The sequence below is a fragment of the Lobosporangium transversale genome (genome assembly GCF_002105155.1).
Source record: "Lobosporangium transversale strain NRRL 3116 chromosome Unknown BCR41scaffold_6, whole genome shotgun sequence".
Taxonomy (NCBI): domain Eukaryota; kingdom Fungi; phylum Mortierellomycota; class Mortierellomycetes; order Mortierellales; family Mortierellaceae; genus Lobosporangium; species Lobosporangium transversale.
Window position 1 is genome coordinate 435,653 of NW_019028984.1, and position 16,140 is coordinate 451,792.

General features: G+C 41.8%; 3 protein-coding genes across 3 annotated transcripts; 2 read left to right on the forward strand and 1 right to left on the reverse strand.

Annotated features, from left to right (window-relative positions):
- The first annotated feature begins 106 nt into the window (after positions 1 to 106).
- BCR41DRAFT_347739 (hypothetical protein) lies at positions 107 to 2,517 on the forward strand. Its single transcript, XM_022023149.1, has 8 exons — positions 107 to 339; positions 502 to 658; positions 776 to 1,160; positions 1,264 to 1,564; positions 1,683 to 1,693; positions 1,785 to 1,806; positions 1,925 to 2,100; positions 2,224 to 2,517. The coding sequence occupies exons 1-8, from the start codon at positions 180 to 182 to the stop codon at positions 2,437 to 2,439; spliced, it is 1,428 nt and encodes a 475-aa protein (XP_021884428.1). The 5' UTR covers positions 107 to 179; the 3' UTR covers positions 2,440 to 2,517.
- A 1,593-nt stretch (positions 2,518 to 4,110) lies between these two features.
- BCR41DRAFT_384252 (hypothetical protein) lies at positions 4,111 to 6,518 on the forward strand. The gene is made up of 8 exons (XM_022027543.1): positions 4,111 to 4,347; positions 4,445 to 4,604; positions 4,698 to 5,082; positions 5,306 to 5,585; positions 5,707 to 5,717; positions 5,830 to 5,851; positions 5,938 to 6,113; positions 6,230 to 6,518. The coding sequence occupies exons 1-8, from the start codon at positions 4,200 to 4,202 to the stop codon at positions 6,482 to 6,484; spliced, it is 1,437 nt and encodes a 478-aa protein (XP_021884429.1). The 5' UTR covers positions 4,111 to 4,199; the 3' UTR covers positions 6,485 to 6,518.
- Positions 6,519 to 11,616: 5,098 nt separating this feature from the next.
- On the reverse strand, positions 11,617 to 13,115 carry BCR41DRAFT_414520 (hypothetical protein; the record flags this gene model as incomplete). Its single annotated transcript, XM_022029498.1, has 3 exons — positions 12,349 to 13,115; positions 11,933 to 12,232; positions 11,617 to 11,814 (listed from the first exon to the last, which is right to left on the reverse strand). Exons 1-3 carry the CDS (start codon positions 13,102 to 13,104, stop codon positions 11,617 to 11,619), a joined length of 1,254 nt encoding a protein of 417 aa, XP_021884430.1. The 5' UTR covers positions 13,105 to 13,115.
- Between the last annotated feature and the right edge of the window lie 3,025 nt (positions 13,116 to 16,140).

A 16,140-nucleotide genomic window follows, 5' to 3' on the forward strand; every position in this document is an offset into this window, starting at 1 on the left:
TCATTGATCTTTTTTTTTTTTTTTTTTTTTTTTTCTTTTTTTCCGCACATCTCTCTCTCAGTCTTATTTCTTTATTATTATTGCTTTTCAAAAAAAAAAAAAAAAAAAAAAAAAAAAAAAGGGCAGTAACTTTGACAGCACAGCATTCATTACCATCTAAAGTATCAGAGAAGAAAATTATGACAGCCCAGGAACACGAACGCGAACGCGAAGCACAGACCACACCCACAGTCCTGATTGTGGGAGCAGGTCTCGGAGGCTTAATGCTTGCCATGCTGTTGGAACGCATCGACGTCTCTTACCTTATACTCGAGCGCGCTTCAGAATTACGCTCTCTTGGTAATAGTTATAAAATAAATAAATAAAAATACAAAGTCAAAATAAAAATTGGAGGGACAAAGTAAAAAGCAAGAAAAGTAGCGTAATAGGGAAGAAATAATTATGATGCCTACTTGAAGTTTGTGCTGTATCATTGTAATTAACACCCTCCTCTTCCTCTAGGCTCAGCAATGACCATGGGTGCATCGATTCTTCCAGTGTTCGAGCAATTGGGCCTATTGGAAGAGATTAACAAGATTTCACTGCCTGTTGATAAGGCAGACTTTTACAATTCTCGCATCGAGAAAATAGGTTGCATCTGTGGGAATAACCGTAAAACGTAAAGAGCAATAGCAACGATAGAAAAAAAAGAAGAAATGATCTCAATTGTCTTCATGCTTCCTCCTTTATTAATCTTTTTTTTTTTTTTTTTTTTTTTTACAATTGGACACAAAAGTACGGGATATTCTAATCATCTCTTTTCTCGTCCAAAGCTCCATCAAATTTTGCTAAAACATGTCCAGCCTCACAAGATTCAATTGAACAAAAAGGTGGTTCGCATCGAAGAAGTCTCAAACAAAGTTTATATCCATTGTGCAGACAATTCCACCTTTCAAGGAGACATCGTAGTTGGAGCCGATGGTGCCTACAGTAGCGTCCGCAAATCCTTATTCGCTCAGATGAAACTAAAAGATATTCTACCTCGAAAAGATGAAGATTCGTTGGAGATTGGATATAGTAGTCTCGTGGGTGTGACATCTCCTCAGGATCCAGAGATTTTCCCACAGTTGAAGGATCCATTTTCGCACTTTTCACAAGTCATTGGGGATGATACCCGTAGTGTAGGTTATGAAGCAAAAGTTAGGCAGAAAGGCATAGTATATAATTAACATGCCTTCATCCTCATACTTTTTTTTTTTTTTTTTTTTTTTACATGGACAACAGTGGGGACTGGCCAGTATGGCAGACAATGAAGTCTCATGGCTCCTTAGCTACCAGGTGACGCCTTCAGAGAGCAAGGCACGCATGCAACAGGGCCGTGGTACGGGTTGGAGCATGAGCACAGATAGTGAGTCAAATAACGTTGATATGATGATAAAAGAATTTAGAGACTTGCCTTCTCCATGGGGCGGAACAATGGGAGATTTCTTTGATAAAACACCCAAGAATCAGATCACAAAGGTGTTTTTAGAAGAGAAGATGTTCACAACTTGGTACCATGGTCGGACTGTCCTTTTGGGCGATGGTAATCTTATGTTTGGTATAGTATGTCGATCAAATGCTTTTCGGTTTTGTGTATCATACATCAGTTAACCAGGACCTCTATTTCTCTCTTTTGTAATGGAAATGCCACTAATTTCTAGCTTGCCACAAGGTAAAAAGAAAAGAGAATGCTGTCTTTCGCTTTGTTAAAAGTTTATATTGATTTTTTTTTTTTTTTTTTTTTTCCATTACTCTATGCATAGATGCTCCCATCTGGCGGTCAAGGTAAAGCTACTTCCTAATACCATGGATGTTATCTTAAAAACAAAAGCAAAAAAAAAAAAAAAAAAAAAAAAAAGGTAGAAGCTAAAACACGTATACATGTGCACTGTTATCTTTTTAGGCGCAGTGAATGCAATGCAGGATGCGGTAGTTCTTGCCAATTGTATCTACTATATGAAAGGTAGAGATCTCGAAGATTTTACGGCCGCGTTTAAAGAGTATCATCGCCAACGGTATCCGTGTGCAAAAGCACAGTATATTCGTAGCCATAACATCGCGAAATATATGTCTGGCCAGGTAAAGAAGATTGCTTTTTGCTGTACTAAAAAAAAAAAAAGAAAATCTAGAATCGAGAACCTTGGCCCTTATTCTCGTCTGTTCATTCTTTTTTCTTCTTCATATAAACACGTACATGTACAGTCTTGGTCAGAGCGAATCATCCGTTATGTGATCTTTAACTGGGTCCCTAGCTGGGTTCATGCAAATGGATACGCACAGAGCGTAGAATATCGACCCCAGATTGCATGGCTTCCGCTAGTTGAGAACCGAGGCACATGGCCTGTCAAACCCCAGGATGAACCACAGCAGCTTCTGACAGTCGAATATGCTGATGACGCCAAAGCCCGTAGTGCTTAAAATAAGCAGGAATAAAAGCACTTTCCCTTTTACTTCTTAATATTGGCCGTAGCTAATTTGGGTTCATAGACTTGTAGCCAAAAAAAAAAAAAAAAAAAAAAAAAAAAAAAAAAAAAAAAAGGCTGGTGGGAGTTACCACGTGGCATCTAAAAATCACTACAGAATCTGACGATGTTTCGCATGTCTTGGTTGAGAAATGGAGGGACATTGGACTTTGATGTAATTGTAACTGTTCAGGGCTCGTTAAATAGATATGCATTATTGCATTTATACCATGCAAACCTATCCACTATCAACAGAGGTCTAAAGTACTAAAGCAAACAAAGCACTACAGGTCAATTGTGTATGCACCAATTATGGAGAATCGGAAGAGTTTTTATTTCTAGAGTCTGACATTCTATGTGCTATAAAATGAACAGTAGCGCTTCTTTGAAGCACGATGCAGCATGACTTTGGTTTTTAAAGTTTAAAAAAAGCTTATTAAGGTTTTCATTTTTAATACTAGTTATATATATAAAAGCGACCATTCGAGCACCAGTTTTATTTTTATTCATCACTTTTTTTTTGTGGATAGAAAAGTCCATTTAGAACTAACGGAAATAGTTTGCGAAAGGAAAGGGAAGGGCAACTCTGTCTGCACGTTTAGATTTATATATATCAGATGTTCATTGACCTTATTCGCTGTACTGTGGGGGAATATGATTATTGTGGGATGGCTGTATTATACCAATGAGGATCGCCTTTTAGTGTATATCCGGCTCCAGCAGTATCCAAATTGTCTTCTACCCAGAGGAGCGATTCTAATTCATTCATGCACCTTCGTTTAAAGTCAAGAAGGAGCCACAGAATTCTTTTTGTGACCCAATCATCTTCCTAATCGATCAATTGTTGCGCCCAATTTCTTTGTGCAACCATTCTTAACATTTTTATATAAGCCGCATTAAAGGAGCATTTAATCGATTATAAAAAGTAGGCAATGCCTTCCATATTATTACCCAATAGCGTATTCAATTGAGTCCCGGAAGTGTGGCTCTCAATCTTACCGATGTACGGTTTCAATGCAATTACCTTCAATATTTATACAAACATAAAGGATGTTTATTCATTATTTTTCAAGAAGCAAGATGTATACTGTACATGTACACATTCGTTTACAAGTCAATGGACAATGGGCAATAGGCAATAGGCCAATGATGAATGTTATGATTGGTAGATTCCCTAGGTCCCTATAAATGTAAATATATTTTTATATAGACCAATAAGTCTTTATCATATTATTTTATTCAACCTGTTATTCATCATGGTGCACAAGTCAAACCAACCTGGATCTTCAAGGGCTGTTTTACCCGTCTCTGTTCTCAGTATTCGTCTTTAAAGAATTAATCCGAAGAAGACGGAGTGCCAAAAAGAAAAAAAAGATTCTCATTTGTGCAACATGACATGCAAACCAAAATATATACAATATGAATATGTGATCTCTCTGGTGCATGGATGGGAGACAAATAGAGTGAGAACAGCAAAAAAAAGAAAAGACAAAGTCGTTGAGAGCTTTTGAAAAGCTTTGTGAATAAACAAGCGGGTTAGAAAAACGTGGAGGAAACGGAGAGAGAAGGGTATCGGCATCTTTTTCTTACTTCGCTTTCTCATTCCTCTTTTTTTTTTTTTTTTTTTTTTTTCTTCACATTCCTCCATTCACTCTCATTCACTTCCTGTCAAAACAGTAAAAAACAAAAAATTATCCAGATAGAAATAAAACAACAATGTTGACATATGCTGAGCAAACGGAGAATAAGCCCGTCGTTATGATCGTCGGCGGTGGTCTTGGCGGTTTGATGTTGGGTATTCTTCTAGAGCGAATCAATGTCCCATATCATATTTTCGAACGCGCAACCGAGATCAAGCCTCTTGGTAGGGTGGTAGTCACACGCGATCATCTAATATTTGTATAATTGCAAACATTCACTGATTAAACAAATTATTAAAAAAAAAAAAATCTTTTTAATAGGATCGGCCATGTCCTTAAGTGTCAACATCATGCCCGTGTTCGAACAACTTGGTCTGCTGGATGAGTTGTTGTCCTTCTCAGTTTCGTATAACAACTCGACCATGTATGATCACAAGCTCAATGTACTTGGTACTGTCAGCATGAAAGATCAAAAGCAAATGTAAGCACATATATATATGTTTTTATATAAAAACAAGAGAGAAAGAGAAGAGTAGCCTCATTATAGGTCTTGATTTTATTAAATTTAAATTAGCTGTGGGTATGACAAGGTGATTTTCGCCCGTCCAAAGCTGCATGCAATGATGCTCCGTCAGATCCCAACAGATAAAATCACCTTCGGCAAGCGAGTCTTGAGGACTGAAGAAATAGATAATAAGGTCTTGATCCATTGTTCAGATAACTCAACATATTCGGGTGATATCTTAGTTGGCGCCGATGGAGCCTACAGTTCAGTGCGTCAATCACTTTACAAACACCTTTTAGAGCAAGGGATCTTGCCCAAGTCAGACTCGGAGAATTTGTCGCTAGGTTATAACTGTATGGTGGGCGTCACGGATCCTTTAGATCCCGAGAAATATCCTCAGCTCAAGGATGATTTCGCACACTTTACAGCCATTCTTGGAAAGCAACGCCTCAGCGTAAGTATTTTTTTTTTTTTTTTTTTTTTTTTTTTTAAAAAAAAACAAAAAAGAGTGAAGGAATCCTATTTTGTATCTCTCGAGAATTGATAATTGCACTCTTTTGGTAAACGCAATGGTATTAATGAGTGTTCCTGTTGCTTTCTTCCTATTTGGGGATTGCACATGTATTCACTTCCTTCCTCCTCTTCTCCCCTTTCTTTTTACTTCGGTACTACACTAGTGGGGTGTGGTGAATGTGCCTGGCAATCAAATCTGCTGGATTTTGTTGGTTCAATTCGACAATGCAGATGATGCGGCAGAGCAAAGATTCCGTAACTCGGAATGGGGGCCAGAGTCCACAGATGCGATGGTCAAGGAGTTTCGCGATGCTTTGAACCCTTATGGTGGTACCATGGGTGAGCTCATCGATGCTACCCCCAAAGAGAGACAATCTAAAGTCTTTTTGGAGGAGAAATTGTTTGAAACTTGGTTCCATGGCCGTACAGTCCTTGTGGGAGATGGTATGTTTTTGTCACCAAATGTTTGAACCAGGTCTTGAATCACCAATATGTGGAGCATGTGAGTAACTATTATTCTCCGCTTTGTTCCATTCTTTCTCCTCTGCATTGGTTTTTTAAATAGCATGTCATAAGGTAAATCAGCAATCATTGCGTTGGTCTATTCATTGTCAGTGCTGCGGAAACTTTGCATAAACACTAACCGTTCAAAATAAAATAAATGATGCCTTTTTTATAAATATGTTAGATGATCCCTGCTGCTGGTCAAGGTATACAAATGTTCACAATCACACAAACATTTGCACCGGATGGCACTAACTGAACCTAATTTTTTATTTTTTATTTTTTTTTTTAGGCGCTATCAATGCAATGCAGGACGCAGTTATTCTTGCCAATTGCTTCTACGATATGCCCGATGCCAGCTTGAAGAGCATTACGGCTGCTTTCCAGGACTATTTCGATCAACGCTATGAGCATGCAAAGATGCAGATCGACATCAGCAAGTTTTTGGGCAAGGTCTTTGCTGGCCAGGTACGATCCCAAATGACGTGTTTATACCTAAATGCACAGTCATTTATATATATAAACATGTAACTTTACATGATTAACAGTGAGAAATAATATCCTTTACGTTTTTTTTTTAATAGTCATTCTTTGAGCGAATTTTCCGTAAAATGATCTTGAATTATATCCCAGATTGGATGAATGCTCGCAATAACATCAAGGTTGCATCCTATCGTCCTCAAATCACTTGGATGCCTTTTGCACCCAATCGCGGCACAGGTCCTATTCTTCCTCAGAAACCCTGCAAGCGGTATCAGAAAGAGCAGGCAAGGAGGGCTGAGGCCCAGGGTTCTATCCCAAATACAATATCATCCACCACTTCGGCCTCAGTGGTTTAAAAAAAAAAAACAATTATTAATCTACATCGCATGCATAATTTAAACCAAAAAAAAAAAAAAAAAAGCATTTCTCAAGGGAAAGTTAGTGCAAACATTCCAATAAAATTGAAAAGATCCTTTTCCAAAACTCTTTGGGCCTCAATCTGTGAATAACGCTGTGTGGGAGTGATTAGAGCCTCTTTCTCTCCTTCGCTCCTATCCCAATCGCCTGAAGACGCTGGAATGGTATGTAGTCCGAGCGAGCTCAACAGCTAGAAAGCACTTAGATCTTTTTCTCTTTTTCAAACTTCCTTCTTATGCATACTGAACAAAAAGTACATTCACTACAATGGATAAAAACGGCGCAGCATGGTCATATGGTACGGGCAACAATGTTTACTGAAAATTCCAGAGGTGATTATATGTACAGATGAATCATAATATGCAAATGCATCATATACATGTCTGTTAGTTTTATTAATCAACTATGTTCTCATTTTTATTCTTGTCTTCTTTTGTCATGTCAAGTTGTGAAGTACCATTATTTCAACACCTTTGATTGCCTATCGTATAGTATACGGATACATCTTGATTATGAGTGAGAAAGCTGATCTTTAGAATATGGTGTTAGCAATAGCCTTCTCCGATGTCCATTTGCTGTTATACTTTCTTTATTGGATAAGAGGCTATGATTGTGAATAACCTCATCGGCTCAAATTTACTTTGCGATATTACACACATCAATCATTAGCAGTCAGACTGCAGAAATAAAACACGAGTGAGGCGAATCTCATGGATGAGGAACGGGAAAAGAAAAACGAGAGACTATACATGAATTACGCTACTTATCATTGTACAAAACGCATCGTGCCGCATTTTATTTAACTTCTTCCCTTTTATTACACTGACACTGCTACGGCTAGGCTGGTCCTCCATTTGGTCAATGCTGCCCCTGTAGTTCTCATCTGGAGGGGCGGTCTGTGCTCGTAACTCAAATCTTTATGCTGCTGTTGGTTAGCGTTTTCGCATTGAAGAGCTGGCGTTGAAGGGCTCTGTTGCGATCGCGAGCTGGTAAATGATGGCCCAAACTGCCCAAGTAAATTTCCGCTGCAAGTGCGCTGATGCCTTCCAAGGGCCTTTAGACCACTTGGAGGGAGCGGTGACGCTTGTTCAGGGCGGACTTGTGCTGCAGGTCCAGCCCTAGAGCGGTCACTTGCCGCCGCAAGTGTGTAGCCAAGTGTATGTCTCTTCCACTGCCTTGAGGTACTGGAGACGTGCTCATTACCAACAGTTTTATTGTTGCTGAAGACAGTGTCACTGGCACCATTGGCCTTTTGGGCATCAAAGCCCGCTGCAAAAAGCGATCCCTTAGGCCCATGGCCGACACCTGCCATCAGAGGAACTGAGGGAGGGAGGAAATTGGCTAAAGTTGGATTTGCTGTAATGCTTTTGGAATGATGGCTGTAATCAGATCCATACCTTTTGAAGCTACTGCTTCTGCTTATACAGCTTACACTGCTTGCGCTGCTGCTGCTGCTACTTTTGTCGTATCTGGTGCTATATTCACTCCTGCTAGAGCTAGTAAAAGTAGTGAAAGTATTGACTCGGCTTAATCCTGTCCCCGCCAAAGTTGGTGGAGGATAGTATCCAGTCACGGTATCTACTGCATTATCATCATGAAGTCCATTCAGTAGCGCCTTAATCATGTTTGCCTCACATTCTTCTGCGGCAGGCTCAGTCGTAGCGGCGGCGGCGGCGGCGGCTCGGCCTTTAGCTTTCAGGGGGTTTTGCGCTTTCATAGAAAGTCGGACCTCTGGCAGGCGTGGGGCATGATATGAAGGGATCAAGGTTTCTTCTGGAGGAAGCGCCGATCGATGGTCTTTGATCGGCCCATCTGAAAGGCGGAGGAGCGTGGGGGAAATGAATGCGGGGTTTAATGGGTTGTTTGGCAATTTACAGCTCATGGACATATTGATCATTTGGCTCTTAATGATACTTACCGATAAATCTTTCAAGTGCACATTGCAGTGCTTTCCAGGCTTCTTCAGTTTCTGTGTAACCTTTCAATGTCACGGCTTTATCTCCATCATCGCCATTCAGAGGGCTTAACTCCAGGAAAGGGCATTGTTGCAAGAGTGATCGAATTGTTGTCTGCATATTCTCCTTGTCATTTTCCTTGTCATTTTCCTTCTTAGATTCATAGTCCTTCGCCATTTCTCTTCCATGCTCTTGAAATCCTTCTTTCAACAGCTTCTCACGCAAAGGCTTGCTATTATCGCTAACACCGCCGACCAACTTGAGCTGCGCGGCTTCCACATTTACAGAATCCTTCAATTTCTGGGCAGAAGCCCTCTTCTTGGCCGTAACCTCTTGGAGCGAAGGCTTGGTTACTACTTCCTTATCATTACTTTTCTCCTTGCCATGATTGTATTGTCGCTGTTGTTGGCTAGCGCCCTGGGAAGCGTAGCTTTGGGTTCCGGGGGCTTGGACACGGCTCTGCATTGCTTTCTGGAGATGGCCTGCTAATGATAGCACATGAGAAGTTGGTCTGATATCCGAGAGTAGCTCAACTTCCGAAGTTTTGCTTGCAGTAGCAGCAATTTTCTCCTCTGCAGATGGGTACAAAGTGCCTGTAAGTTTAAGTAGTGAGCCTGGTGCAAATAAATTATGCCGACTTTCCTCTACAACCGAAGATAGCATTGAACCAGGTGGCGCAGATCGAACCCGGGTTCGGTTCTCAACGAATAGCGATTTTGTCCTACTTAGTAGGCTCTTTGCGACATGACCTGGAGGTAACGTTTCGGCTTGAGTGGATAGAGCTGGCTTCAAGGGTGAAGGCGATTTTGAAACCGATCGTTCTGGCGGCGGTACTGATAACGTATTGCGTGTCCTGGCTGTTGCCTGAGAAGAAGGGGATGGAGCCTTTTCGTGTATGAAGGACATGGAAGGCCATATTGGCTTCGGGTTTTCCATAGGTGTTCCATTAGGGACAATATTGCGAGTTTGTATTTTTTGCAAAGATAGAGGTCGGTCTGATGGCTCACTTAAAGAGGACCCCACCATCCTTTGATGCGTTAATGGGGCGGAGAACCGTTTTATGTGTGGCCTGGGGGATGATTGCTGGTCAGCCAGCAGTGAACCACAGCCAGAGTTACTCGACTCTATTTGATCTTGATTTAAGGATGATACTGTCTGCGCCTCTACCATTGCCTCTGCCAACGATGAGGCAGAGATTTTAAGGCAGAAAAAGCGCAAACGCATCTTGTAAGCCATTGAAACCTGAAATCCGCTATTCTTTCTTCCACCCATGCCTTTATTTTCTTGTCTGGGTCCTCTATCAGCCGAAATTCCAAATGGGGCGACCGAGCCAGCTTGCCAATCAGATGGTCTCTTTGCATTGAGTTGGATCCCATGAATTGGATTAGGTTTCATTGCTGTCCCACCATATTCACTAAGATCAGCGCAATCCATATGGTTCTCCTGAGACGGGTCTTTATTAACCTCCACCCAGTGGAATTGGCCAAGAGCATTAATGACCACGAAGCACTTCACATACCGCCCGGATGCCTTGGCGATAGGAATATTGGCTGCCTTCGACACGAATCCTCGCGACGTTGACGATAAAGACGTAGGTTGTATTTTTGCCAGCAACCCAGAAGATGGCCATCGCGCCTTGGGAGAGGGCGATGGGATGGGCGAGCAAGGGTTGCTTCTTCCCACCGAAGGTGCTTCCGGTAATGCTTCTCTTGTTCCTGCTGTTTTTATTTCTTCTGTCACGGTTTTGATAATCGGCGGAAGCGGTATGCCGTTATCTGACGTGATTGTGGCTGTGGGAGAAAACACTGATATGCCTGTGTCTAGTTTCAAATTCGAAGTAGAATTGGGAACATATAGCCAAATATGTCCACAGAAGAGCGGTGGAGCTGATGACCTAGAAGTTGAAGCCTGAAGAAGCGCTTGACTTGCAGGATCGAAGTCTAATTGTGGAAGCAGGTTTTTGTCCATAGTATCTGAAGCGTTGGTCGTGCTAAGTGCATCAGAGGATGATTTTGGCGTTACACCTACGACGGCAGCATAGACACAATGCGGGGGATGTAAGTAAGAGTTAAGCTTCTATTTTAAAACACAGACAACTAAGGAACAGCAAAGAGGAAATATTTGAGGGCACAACTACACACTACCTCTTGATCGCTGAAACCTATCTTTTAGCGTGTTCCTCCGGGCGTGAAGATGTCCTGCTGTGCTTGCGAATGAGGGCTGCTGATACCATGTTTCCTGGTCTTGCACCTGCTCTTGCTTATGTCCATCAATCAAAGGCCGCGATCGGTAGTTTTCATTCACCAGCGTTGACGATGATTGAAGTGATGTACGTCTGGATAGCTGGGGTGAGTGGCTTTGTATTTGGTTTAGGCTCTTGCCGCTCAGTAATGACCCCGCCAGCGTTGATGCCAAGGCTGATGCCCTCTTATAGCATCGGCTCTTTTCTACTGCGCCGCTGAAAGCCTCGGGATAGCTTTGGAGGCCAGGGGTGTGATACGAAATACCCGCTAAAGGGATATCCTTGATGCTACTGCTACTGCTACTGCCGCAATTGCCGCTGCCATCATTATCGCCGCCCGCTGGCCCTTGTTGGAGATTTGAGAATACCATTGCTGCATTTAATATCAAAGCTGGGTTGATGGAAGGCGCCAGGTTCGGACCCTGAGATATTGTAATTATACTATCACTCTCCATCGCGCAATCCCGTCCCCTTTTTGCAATGAATGGAGTTATTAGACTGATACTGTCTCCATTTTCTGCTCCGTTTCCATTAACGCAGCTATTATTAGCTGATATAGTAGTGCAAGATTGACGCCAACTTGGAGATTTTGTTAGCGAGCAGCCCACTACAGTCCCATCCAGGGAGATTGGTGGCGGCTCAAAAGGTAATGGCGGCAAAGGCGGAGGAAGTTGGATAGGCTTTGCCATGGGCGAAGAGACGTGGATGGTTACAGGGTCAAACGGTGGAGGCGCAATCCCCTGCGGTAGTGTACAGTTAAGAGAGTTGAAGATCCGTACCCAATGCGTCAACTCCTATGGAACCGAAATAGCAGCAATAGCAGGGAATGGTTATTTATGACCAGTGGCGCTTTTTTAGGACCTACATATATACTCTAACTGCTTACACTTTCACTGGGAGCTCGGAAGTAGATTTTGGGCACTGTGGGGTCTAGTGACACTGTCAATGCGATCAAGGTATTGGACATGGGCGTGGTTGGCGATTGCTTGAGGCCATATTGAGGATCGTGTGGTATAATAGCTGTCACCACTGTTAGTGGCGTTTGCAATTCAACAACCTTTTTGACTGTGTCCTAAATATCAAAAATAAGAAGATTAATAATTTATAGATTACTGTCTCTAATAGAGGTTCCTCATAATTGCAACCCCCATTATCTTTTTTACTAGTAAATGTAGTCGTAATAGCTGTACCTTGTGTTTCCTGTGGAGTAGTAGGCTCTTGCCTTGAAGCACAACCCAGCGCTCTTTCCAGACATCCTCTTCTTCTTCTCCCTCCAAAAGGTAATCTTTGAAATCATTATTGTCGTTCGTTAGCCTGTAGCCCTTTTTTGACATCTTGTATAAGACACCTTCCGCATAATGATCATAGTAGTCAAGGGATGTGCCAGACAGTGGAAGTTGGACGTAGCTGCTCCGAAGCTGAAGCTCCAACAAGCAGTGTGGTTGAAGATTGTATGAACTGATGAGTCTCGACTCATCCAACCAATGGTCCTAATCCATCAGTCAATTATGTTCAAAAAAAAAAAAAATAGTTAATCGGCCTTTATTCTTAATTATTTACCATGATTGAAAAAGCAAAAAAAAAAAAAAAAAAAAAAAAAACTTACTGCTGCAACCCAGAATAGCCCATAGCAAGCTTTCCATGCGGTAGATTCCGCCTGCTTAGCTTCAGTTATAGATGCATTGTCATCATCACCAAGGCAGTTGTCCAACGTAGCACCATGGTCCAGTGTCCTATGATTCATCTGTCTCGTGCTGTTATTGCTCTGTTGGACCTTATGGGTATCCCACACAGGAATGCTTTGAGTCAAGCTCATCATAGTATTTACAGAGCTACTGTTATAGCATTTTTTTCGCCCCGTCGATGGGAATGATGCATTATTCTCGTCGACGCTATAAGGTTTAGAGGAATCCTTGTTATGGAGAAACGAATAAGAAATAGAGTTTTGAGGTTGGTCATTGCAAGTAGTGGCGCTGCTGTCACTAGCGTCATTGGCCAAGCTATGGTGGTGTTGCTGCTGTGGTTGCTGTTGAATTATTGTCGATGTATACGTTGCTAGATGGCTCGCGCTCGTCAATCGTCGCTTCAACATAAAACTGAGCCTACTTTTATCCGATAAAGAAGAAGCGCGTGATGGTGTAGTGGATGGTGATTGAAGGAGCACATATTCCTTCATCAACTCCTCTGCTTGCATCTCTGCTTCATCGTCGCCAATGCTCTCTAGGTCGCAGAAGTCGTCTTCATCCAGTTCTAGCTCAGTGCTACATCGGCTCGGGGGGCAACTCCTCGATGACAGTATTGAAGTCCCGTCTGCATTGTTGAATTCGTATGCTGAAGACGTTTCAGCTGCGATGCCTAGCATCCCATCTGAACTATCCATGTCTGCAGATATCCTTTCTCTTATGCCTCTATAAACTCCCATATCTCGATCTTTGGTTTTGACATTGTAATCCCCATACATGTTGCGATTTATTTCTAAATGATGTGCTGAGCCCATGACAGATAAAGTAGCCTCAGATTTATCCTCATTTGCATTTGCGTGTTTATCACTTGTCTGTGGCTGTGGCTGTGGCTGCGGTATTTGTGATCGATATTGGTTATAGGGCCGATTAGATGTGGAAGTCAGTCTGCATTTCGCTATAATGAGGTCACGCGCTTTATGAACGGGAATATCTCTAGGTATGTCAACCTGAACCCAAAGATCCTTGGATACATAACGAACATGAACAGAAATGACGGAAGTAGACTGATTTCCCCCTACTTCTTTATCATGACGGTTTGTGTGAAACGGTTGCTGCTGTTTTTGGTGATGGTCCATTCCAAGCAGGTGCTGGACAAACAAGTTGTTCCCGAGATCCATAGATGTGTGGTGACCATTCCGAGGAGGACGGGGAGGAGGAGATAGATGATAGCGATGAGGATTAGGATGCTCGTAATGGCGGACAGGAGCAGACCGAGGGCGAAAGCCGTAGCTATTTTTATTATCAAGGATCTCAAGAGATGTATCAATCCGTACCGATGCTGGGTGTTTGACGTTCCTCCGTTTTTTCTGCTTCCGCTTCTGTAACTGTTGCCGCTGCCCTTGATGGTGGTGCTGCTCTTGGCTCAAAGCCTGCTGTGGCGGATGTGGCTCTTGTTGATTCATTTGTGAAGGAGGTGGAGCCTGTGAATGTTGTATGTATGGTTCTTGTCGCTGCGTTACGTATTGTTTTTTAGAGTCTGGGCAAAGCTGGGTGTAATGTGATGAGAGTGTATTTGTTTCACTGTTTGGATCGTTATGGTGGCTATGAGGTGATGGGAGGGCTATTTTGAAGGGAATAGTGGAGGCAGTACTGGTAGATGAAGGTGCACCGGGAACGGACATTAATGAAGATGAAGAATGGTGTATTGAGGGCAGATGGAACAGAAATGAGCATTTAGGCGAGAAGGAACCAAATCCAGGCGTAACGGAGCGTATTGGAGATGTGATAGCAGAAATTGTAAGAGGTGTCTCTATCTCACAGTCGTCTGTATTAATGCTATCCCTGATTGAGGGTGAGGAAGAAGCGATTGGTGATGATACTTTTGACAGAGAATGGTCGCTCTGATTTAAAATCCCTGCCATCGAATAACTTTGATGGTTCTGCTGTTGATGTGCCCAATGCATATGGTTTTGTTGTTTTAATAGATCCGAATGTGTCTTTGATCGACGTTTTATTGCAGTTGGGACTAAGCTGGAGCTCGTACAGATATTACGTTCGTAAGAGGAAGAAATATGTGAAGATAAAGATTGAGGGTGTGAATGCGTATTGATCTCTTTATCGACGGCATGACTATATTGAAGATTATGTGGTTGCAACGAGGTTTGAAGTAACAAGTCAAGCACATGAGGATCGATGAATTTATGAGATGTGTGAGTTGATGACATGTCGTTTTAATTTCCATTAACTCCTCTGCAGTTAGGAGTCAAGAGGTTTGAGGAGGATGTTACTTGTGGTAATGAGAGAGAAAGAAGGAAATAAAAGTAAAAATAAAAAATGCAGATATGGGTGTATAAAGATGTGGTTTGGAATATCAATGCCGGCGTCGTAGCGTCAAAGTCACAGAGAGAAAGCAAAAGCGAGGAATCGAGAGCAAAAGAAGGAAAATGAGAAAGAGAAAAAGGAAATTTAAATGACAGAGCAACCAGGTTGATGAGCAATATAGAGCTAGATGTAGCTTCCAAGAAAGAAAAGAAAAGAAAAAAAAAAAAAGGAGTAAAAAAAAGGGGTGAGTGGATAGAGGAAAAAAAGAGCGGCGACTAGAGTACCACACAGCCAAAGGATAGAACAAAATCTGAAAAGAATCTTACGAAAGCAATCCAGTAAAGATCCAGCGAAAGCACTCAATAAACATAGTTAAGGCAATAAGATGGGGCAATGATAAATGGAGTGAATGGTTGTGTCGTCTAAAGGATGTGAACACAGAGGGGGAAGAAATAAAAGCAACTTTCCAATAAGGGAAAGAGTGAGAGCGAAAAAGAACAAGAGCGAGAAAGAAATAGAGAGGAAGCAGTGGATTCACTTAATTCTCCATTCATACTTGCCTTCATGGTGAATAGAAGTGCATTGATGTTCCATCCTTATTACGCGAATATTTAATGGGAGTGGTTTATTATTATCATTACAAGCCTTTCTTTCAAGCGTCCAATGCACGATGTTTGTTCTAACGGCTTTTTTCTGTGCAACCAACAATTTATTTCACAAAAACAGAAGCATTGTTGTTCATGTCACACACAAATTATTATTATTATTTTTGCGACTTTTCACTTTTCCTCAAAATAAATAATGGCCTGCATGCCAATTTATATTTCTCCTAGAAAATAAATATAAACTAAAAGCGAGTACAGCACTTTATTCTCTTTCGACCTGCGCTCTGACTTTTTACAACTGCAAACAACCCCTTGTTTCCTTCCAAGAAGGTGATATCCATACGCCTCAAATACATGATTATAGAAATCACAACTAAATACAAACACCTCTCTCCTTTCTCTCTCTCGACAGCTGCCTCAGGGAGTAGCTTTTGATATCCCACCCTTTTTTCTTTTTTTTTCTTTACTGCGAAGTGAAGTATGAATGACTCTCTTCTTTGCTTTACTCAGCTACGCACTTACACCCACGCATGAATGCACGGTGACATGGATCTCACTAACGATTTTCCTATGGAACGAAGGCATTGACAGCCTTTCAATATATTAAACAACAATGATAATTCATTCAGTGTCATCGAGCGCTCCAGCGCCAAAAGATAAAGCTGTTTGTTTATTCATTATGGAAGAAGCGGTGATTCTACTGATCCCAAATACACAATACATGCACATAAAAATAGACGAAAGATGTCTTGTGAAGTCGTCTGGATGCTTCGTTTTTTCACTCCGTCT